Source organism: Dermacentor variabilis, chromosome 6, assembly GCF_050947875.1.
Source record: "Dermacentor variabilis isolate Ectoservices chromosome 6, ASM5094787v1, whole genome shotgun sequence".
In the NCBI taxonomy this organism is placed as follows: Eukaryota; Metazoa; Arthropoda; class Arachnida; order Ixodida; family Ixodidae; genus Dermacentor; species Dermacentor variabilis.
The window spans coordinates 136,564,827-136,573,698 of record NC_134573.1 but is presented as its reverse complement, the minus strand read 5'-3'; the positions used below and the strand labels follow the sequence as shown (position 1 = coordinate 136,573,698).

The window sequence follows — 8,872 nt, the reverse complement described above, 5'->3', positions numbered from 1 at the left end:
GTTTTACCACGTTCTGAAGCAATCGAAGGAAACCCACTGGGTTCGCTGATTACGCAGAATTTGTAGCAAGTGACACCAAAAATACGTAAACTCAATTCCTGTAAACTAACACGGCTACAGACGGTGCTCTAAAAGACACAAATAGAAAGGAAGAAGCGAAAAAAAAAAGGCACTGATAGCAAAGTAAGACAAACAAAACACGGATGGGAAGTGTGTTTTCACAAATTGTTAGCAGATGGCGCCACCATACCATTACTGTCACATTTTTCTAAGAGGGCGCGCTCAGTTACCTGGAAGCGAAGGTGAGGTCGTTCGCTATACCTCTAGCATAAAGCAGCAACGCCTTTCATTCGTCCACGAGTTCGGCAACGCGAGGTTTCGCTGCTGCGATGTAGCCTGCGATGGCGAGAGGAGAGAAGGGGCGGGAACGAAACAACCGAGCAAGAAAACAGTTTCCCCTTAAACGATCACGCGTAGCAAAATCCGAGGGACGGGTTTCCGCCGCCGCCGCTCGCCGTGCCGTCACCGGCTGCTTGCTTTCGCGTCGGCCCGCCGACGCGAGCCGCCAAACAGTGCCATGGCGAAGGCTCCGGGCGGTCCCGTCGGGGACCCGCTCCTGGTTTCTACGTTCGCGTTGAGCGGCACCAAGAAAAGGCTTATGCTCTACGAGAACGGCATCAGCGTCGCCGACGTCAGCCGCCATAGCAGTGAGTACGGCGGAGGAATCGCCGTTTGTTTTCCCTCGAACGAAAAAAAAAGGAAGAAGAAAGCGATCGGATGCGGCTTCTCGCTTCTTTATCGCGCAGGTGTGCGACGCTCATTCATTTCAACGCGGCCGATTACAAGCCGTGTGGAAACGCTGCGTTTGCACGAGGGGTGGAACCAGAAAAATGAAGCGCTGTGGAGCGAACCGAAAGCGGTGAAAGTATGGATGCGTAGACCGCGGGATCGGTGGAACGCGTTCATTCATTCCAATGGCTTGACGCGGTTATGGAACACTTCGTCCGGTTGCGGCGTGCTTCTAGAGCGATTATTTGACACCGTGATCGACATTGGAACATTGAGTTAGCATTGCGCTAGTTGTTCCGCGTAATAAAAAGGAAACGAAACCGACGTGCGAGATGCAGGAACGAGCTAGGCGTGCTGTTGTGCGCGGATGCAGCTTCCGAGCGTTGTTGGAAAGCCCGTGTCGGGACGGCGAGGTCGCCGTGTTCGCTTCGCTCGACGCCGTTGGTTATGCGTGCGGGGCGACGCGGTTATGTAAAGGTTAATGCGAGGGCGTCCGCTGCGTTGACACTTTGGTGCAAACGTGAGAGGACGTGTTCTCGAGCAATCGGAGTCGGTACAACGCACTCGTATTGTATGATAATTGCTTCTGTTGTGTGCGCATATATAGTTGCAACACGATCGAAGCTTGATCTTTGCTGGGTACTATAGTCCGCAGCGTGATTTTAGTGACAGTTAAAAAATGCCGCGAATTGCTTGCTGCCGAAACAAACTTTGAACGGCTGATTGGCGTTGTGCTTCAACGGTTACGAAATGCGCCGTTTGTCGAGGGCTCACGGCAACACTTGTGGTCGGTTTTCGTTTGCCTGTGTGCCTTTTTTTGACAGAAAAGGGAAAGACGGGGAGGAAAAAACAAAAAGAACTCCGCTCTTACTCATCATCCGTGCGCAGCTGCTTTTATGTAAACGAGGAAAAGCTTTGCCGCCATAACAGCTGTCTGCTTAAGAGGAAGCTTTAGCTCGGGCCCAACTCCTATGCGGCCTATGCAAATACATGTAATACGCCAAAACGATTTTCTGAGACAACCCCTGGACCGATATTAATGAAATTTGTTGCATTTGAGATAGAAAGTGAAATTCTAGTGACTGTTGGAAGCGAAATTTCGATTTAGGAACTGAATTTTCTTAAGAATTTTTAAAAATTCGAAAGTAAAGAAAAAGAATATAGACGCACGAAATTTGTCAATTAATAGCTCTGCATCAATAACAGATATCGCCGTTCTATAAACGGCATCCATTAGATCATTCAAACAGGACAAATTCAATATGTCAATTTATATCTTACGTGAGTTTGTGTGCAAAAGCTGTCTTTCCATATTACTAAATCTTTTTTAGATTCATGTGTAACAAATCAATTTTGTCCGCTTTATATGTACTATCACATGCAATTCACAGAATTGTGATATCATTTTTCCTTGCTGAGTTAGAGTTGTAAACTTGATAGTTTCGCTTTCTGAAAATTTTCAATTCTTGCCAATTATTAATAAAAAATTGACAACCAAAATGAAAAATTCGGAAGCAACAGTCACTAGATCTTAAATTTTTCTTTCAAATGCAACAAACCTCGCCAAATTTGGTGCAGTGGTTGCAGACATAAACGAATTCTCCTTTTACATGCATTTAGATAGGAGCACCCGAGCTAAAGCTTCCTCAACTTTTCTTTTGACCGCGACTACTGGACAGACCTCTCGCGCGTATTCGCCTCCGACGCCGTCCACGAAGGTGTCTCTTTAGTTGTCATATGCTAAACCGGAAGAGGCTCGCGCTTTAACACCTAGCATTAAAGAAAAAGAAAAACATAAGTTTAGCTTTAGGAAAATTCATATGGTTTAACTGAAAAAGTGGGCTCGACACACACACGCTCACACACACACACACACACACACACACACACACACACACACACACACACACACACACACACACACACACACACACACACACACACACACACACACACACACACACACACACACACACACACACACACACACACACACACACACACACACACACACTAGCGCGTGTTCAGGCGCACGTTGAGGTCGCGTACATGACATCCTCGGTCGGACCGGACACGTTCTGTTACGTTTCTGCTTGGTAAATGCACTAATAGGAAGTCTTAAAATGACGCAAGCGTTACTGCGTATGCTTGTAAGATAACTTTATCGTGCGCAATAAATGACTCATATTCAGCTCTTAATCTGAAACCTTATCAACTCTATGACGTGATTCACGCTGTTCGTGTATTGGCGTCAAACGGACGCAACGATCGAGTTGGTTCGTATTACACGTTTTCTCGCTTCATACGAATGCCTTTGGAACCACTGCTTACAAGTATGTTAAATAATACTTATCACTCGAAGGACGAAATGGGGAAAAAGACAAAAAAAAAAAAAGGAAAGCGCTGGTATACTTTGATTTATGTGCGCGTTAAGAACCCCGCGTGGTCAAGATTAATGCGGAACTCACCAAGACGGTGTACCTCCTAGCTACATTGCTGCTTTGCGAGTTAGAATGTCTAAATAAGCAAATCAAATAATTACTAACCTAACGAATCAATCAATCAATCAATCAGTTCTGAAGCACCGAAGCTGCGTCCTTTTAGAATAGTGGAGTACGATGCACCGCATGATGTACACCGGCCTATCCGAGTGCGGCAAAGCGCAAGCGCATCATCGCATAAGCCAACAAGAAGAGGGAGCCAGCGAATGAAGGGCTCTCCCACTGTTCGCCGCTAATCCTTCCGTGGCCGACACCCGCTGAATATAGAGAGGAATCGCGGAAGGATTAGCGGCGCCCACTGGTCAAACCCTTTCCATTCCATTGAGACACGCCGCCGAATCTCGTGCATAGAGGGTAGCTTTCGCTGCACACTACACATGGACTGCAATAAGGAGTGTACAGTGGCCTGCGTTATTATTATTTCTTTTTGTTATTCCAGCAACCTTGAAGTAATAACTTGGACTTACTGTTCGTCTTGTAACCCAAATTTCTCTGCAAGATCGCTTTCTTTCTGTTTCTTTTTTTTTTTCGTCGTAACCGCGCAAATCACGCTCATGCGTGCACTCCGCTCTTTTAGAGACGCCCATTTATACTTCGCCTGCATGACCACGTGAAGCCCTGTCGATGACGAGGGCACCCCCGCACCGACGTCTTTGAGATGTGATGTTCTGCAGCCTGTGTATAGTATAAGCATAGCGTTCTAATCAACGTTGTATAAGGCTATATAGGGCTCCCAGCTCTGAGAGAGAGAGAGAGAGAGAGAGAGAGAGAGTTTTCTCTTTCTTGTTTTCTTTTTCGAGATAACGGCACCCATCGACCGAGTGCCCTCGCGTAAACATGTGCGCGCGCACCACGTCTGCACGCGACCGAAGCGACCGCGCGGGGAAAAAACAAATTAACGTGGAAGCCCGTCTGTCTTCGACAGAAGACAGAGGGCCGGCGTCGACCTTAAAAGAAACAGAAACAATCACGCCACGCGCATCTCCCACCCATTCTTTTGACTTTGCCCCCGCCATCCCCCCCCCCACCTCTCAGCGTTGTGCAATCGCTCGCCTGCAGTGTGTGTACTGCCATTGCTTCCCGTCGCACTGCGACGGCTGCTGTCTTCGACCCGCGTACACGCTTGTGAAGTAGCTGAAAGAAAGAAAGAAAGAAAGAAAGGAAGAAAGAAAGAAAGGAAGAAAGAAAGAAAGGAAGAAAGAAAGAAAGGAAGAAAGAAAGAAAGAAAGAAAGGAAGAAAGAAAGGAAGAAAGAAAGAAAGAAAACGAAATACAACAAAACAACGTGAGAATGAAAAGCTTGCGCGCTCGGAAAGACGCGACGGTATAACGTCGAAGGACGTGATGAGAAACGCTGTAACGGCGGCAAAAGAAACAAAAAGAAAGACGGACGGAAGAATAGAAAGGAAGAAGTAAAAAGTAAGAAAGCGCTTGGCACGCTTTGTGCGTGACAGCGGGGCTTTTTATTTTTTTCATGCGTGTGTGGCGTGGCGCTCTTTGGACGAGCCCGCGCCAACGGGCAATCGCATATGGATGGATCGCCCGGGGCCTCGATCAGGGTCGAGGCCGTTGCGGGCAATTTCGTTTTCCTCCCATGTATACGGCGGAGAATTGGAAACAAGAGCCGCGCTCGACTTATTAATTCGTTACCGTCGCCCATAGATGTGCGCTTATTTTGCTTTTCTTTTGAACGATTTCTGGGTTGCTTATAAGAAACGTTAGCCATCGTTGTTTCGAAAAAGCGATATAAAGAACGCGAAGCCACGTGGCTTCTCAATCATCTATGGCGCGCCTCCTTTTCTCGTCGCGCACTTTTCAATCTACCTGAACTAGTAATATTCTAATAATTGATGCGCTGCGTCTCATACCCCCCTCTCTCTCTCTCGTTCTTTCTTTTCTTTGCTTTCTTTATTTCTTTCGCAAAGCAGGAGAACGATCGACTTAATTCTTTTTATTGCAATGCACGCGAAAGCGTCAGCAAATCTTGGAACAATGCGAAGCGATAGCTGTGCGTCGTACGTCTCGCAATGAAGCTGGGCTCGGCCGTGTCAGCTGCAGCTTGTAGCAGGGGCTTGGATATTCGTGGCACAAGCACAAGGCTAGCGTGCATAACGAAGCTGTATTAAAGCGGCTGCGCGATGTGGGGAGGGGGGGAGGGCAAGGACAGGAAACACGCGCAACAGCATGCGGACTCGGAGATTGCGGGAAGAGCGCTGTCCAATCTCTGAGGCCAAGAACAGGTTTAGCGCCGTTATTCTCGGTCCTCGTGCCATGGCGCTGCTCCAGTATATCTCGAACACGACTCGTCTCGCCCAAAGCACGTTGATAAATGTTGGCTGAAAAAAAAGAAAAAGAGAACTGTTTGGGCTCATTGGCTACTCTCTTATCACTGTGTAACCTTCACAAAGGTTCGCGCTGTCGCATTTAAATGTAGCAGCCGTGCCAGCACGTTATATAAATAGTAAAAGCCGTACTGGTCTGGTTCTTCTTTTTTTGTTATCTTTCGTCACCTGTATTATAACATCGGTGAGAATTGAGTACACAACATCAACCTTTACGTACGCACCAAAAATGTGCACACATTTTGAAGCGTATCTTGTCGCCGTACAATAATCTTCATCTCTTCTTCCTGCATTTTTAATTCTGCGCAGCTATTTTTCTGTCAAGAATACCATATCGCGTTGATACGCTTATCATGCCGTTCGTTACTTTATTAGGGGATTTTACGTGCCAAAACCACTTTCTGATTATGAGGCACGCCGTAGTGGAGGACTCCGGAAATTTCGACCACCTGGGGTTCCTTAACGTGCACCGAAATCTAAGTACACGGGTGTTTTCGCATTTCGCCTCCATCGAAATGCGGCCGACATGGCCGGGATTCGATCCCGCGACCTCGTGCTCAGCAGCCCAACACCATAGCCACTGAGCAACCACGGCGGGTGGCGTTCGTTACATAAACGTACCGGTAACCCAGCGTTAAAGAAAAAGGCACGCAAGATACTTTAGATGACTATTTTTCGGGGGCAAGATTTGCACGCAAAGGGTGCAAAATCCTTGCTACAGCGTATCGGTATCGCCGGCGTCAGGGAAAATCCGGTTAAGCGCGCTTTGACAGGACGACTGCAGCGCCGTATACTTGCCAACTAGGGGCTGCTGCATAGTTACAGCAGCCCTTTATAACTTCTCAAAAAACGAAAGAAAAAAAAAAGCGTCAAGAGAAAGAAGCACGTTTATTATACCGTTATGGAAAGTAACAGCGCGACGTAGTTTTTATTTCAAAATGCGAGAAACGTGTACGATTGTAATGCTTACCGCGATAACGGTAGCAGTTATAATAGTTTGTTATATCTCAACCTCCCCCCCCCTTCCCCACTCTTCACGGTGTGCTAATCCTGCAACTGCCGTTATATGCGAAAAAAAAAAAAAGAAAAAGGTCTGGGTTACGCATATCTCCTCGAACTGGCTTTGTACCGTTCTCTTTTGGCTTTTACACCGTCGTTTTTGGCTTGTTCATCTGTATGCGATACAGTCGCCTGTTCAGTCGAGAGTCCGGTGTATGCATAATTCCTACTACTGGCCTTGTACTACATCGTAAAATAATTTACACGCTCAAAACCAGAAAAGAAGAGTGTATATATATTCGTCTATAACTCCGGCCCTTGTGAGGGTGTGAGTTATAGACTTATTTACAACCTTTTTCTCTCGTTTTAGGGGGTGTATTTTACAGCCTATATTATCGTGATGCACCTATTCTGGTGCACTGTTTCTCTTGTTCATCTGTATTATACAGTCTCCTGTTCAGTTACGCAGTGCCTGAACACCTACAGCGGACTCGGTTGTACATATACACCGAGTCTGTAAACGCGATTTTTTTTTTTTTGTTATATAACGTGGCGTTGCGGCAGCCGAGCTCGTGGTAGTGGGTTTGATCGCCGCCGTATTTACACGTAGGCGAAGTGCGGGGAAAAAAAAAAAGGAACGCTCGTCAAATTAGATTTCGGTACGCGTTAAAGGATTACCTCAGGTGGTCGAAAATTAATCCGGAGTCCACCACACTGTAAAATAATTTACACCCTAAAAAGTGAAAAAGGGTGCAAATGTGTCTGTAACTCGCACCCTTAGGTGTTTATTTATGCAACTGACACCGTAAGGGTGCGAGTTAGACACATTTACACCCTTCTTGACTTCTATGGGTGTAAGTTATTTTACAGTCTATATCGCGTACACCTCATGATCAAATCGTGGTTTTCGCGCGTAAAACGCCAGAATTCTTTTTTCCTTACATTATTGGAGCGTGGGGGCACGGTGTACAGCTGGCGATGCGATATTGTGGGCGGATCATTGTATTGAAACGTTATGTTTTTTTTTAAGCGTATGCAGTAATGTATATACTTGCCTCGCGATTACATGCATCACCAATATGGAAGGAGTCATCGTAGTCCGTTACGACTCGGGAGTGAATCAGGCCGAATTCCCGCCGTCACTAGTTTTGAAGCGTTCTGAACGCCACAAAGACCAAGCACCATTTCACATCGAGGAAAATTAAAACATCTTGTTCACTTTTATTTCCGGCCACAGAGATTGCATTTGTACAATGCTGATTGCTTTTCTGAACTGGCCACAACTGAGGAATCGCTCTATAGTGTATCAAAAACGCATATACTATGCGCTTAAGCGCATAGTATATACGTTATGTGAAAATTGCAGGGCCTAAATCAGCGTTTTGAGGTATCCGACTTAGCGTGTCAAGGAACGATACGTCGGGCCTTCTTGGTTTGAAAGGAAACACGCACGCACGCACACACACGGGCGTGCACGTATTTCACCCTGATTAACTAACCGCAGTCTCATCTTGTGGCTGTTGTGCGTTTTCCTCTTCTGGATGCTCATGCATGCGACATAACTGCGCCCAGTGCAGGTTCTATGTTAGGTATGTCGGCCGCCTGACCTTGCGCACCAAGCTTCCCGTCGGAGGAAACCTGTCGGACCGCCTTTATGTTTCTTTCCTGCTTGATAAGAACTGTCGACAAACACAGCTTTCTCTCTCCCTCTCTCTTTCTTTCTCTCCGCTTGCGCTGTGTCCACATCTACGGCTCGCGAACCATACCACCCTCCCCCCCTCCCCCCACACAAAAACGCACTTTTTTTTCTTTTTTCTTCCCTTGTTCCTTCCTGCCGCCCTTTAAGCGGCAAATAGCCGGCGACAGCCTTAAGAATGCAATGTCGAACTGCTTGCTTTCCGATTCAAAAAAGCATTTGCATAGAAGCACCAGCCAACCACGTTCGCTGGCGTTGTGGACGGAGCTCGGGGTTGAATTCTTAGGCTGTCTCCTCGAGTGTATATAGTGCGCTGATAGCATGGGCGGGGTGAGACCAATGGCGACGCCGCCAACAAGTGGCCTACCGCCGCACAACAACAACAACAACAACAACAACAACAACAACAACAACAACAACAACAACAACAACAACAACAACAACAACAACAACAACAACAACAACAAGAGCAATAATAAATGTTGTTACGGGGAGTAACATTCCGAGCTAGAAGCGTTCCGCACCTTAAATATTAGTAATAATTTC

The 8,872-nt window shown here is 46.7% G+C and overlaps 1 protein-coding gene across 1 annotated transcript in view; it reads left to right on the top strand.

The window, feature by feature from the left end:
- The first annotated feature begins 341 nt into the window (after positions 1-341).
- The window catches only part of Cerk (Ceramide kinase), a 104,676-nt gene continuing 96,145 nt past the window's right edge, over positions 342-8,872 (top strand). Inside the window, exon 1 of the mRNA XM_075695910.1 lies at positions 342-707. Within this exon, the coding sequence (XP_075552025.1) occupies positions 578-707 (130 nt within the window). The 5' untranslated portion in view covers positions 342-577. The remainder of the gene's footprint in view (positions 708-8,872) is intronic.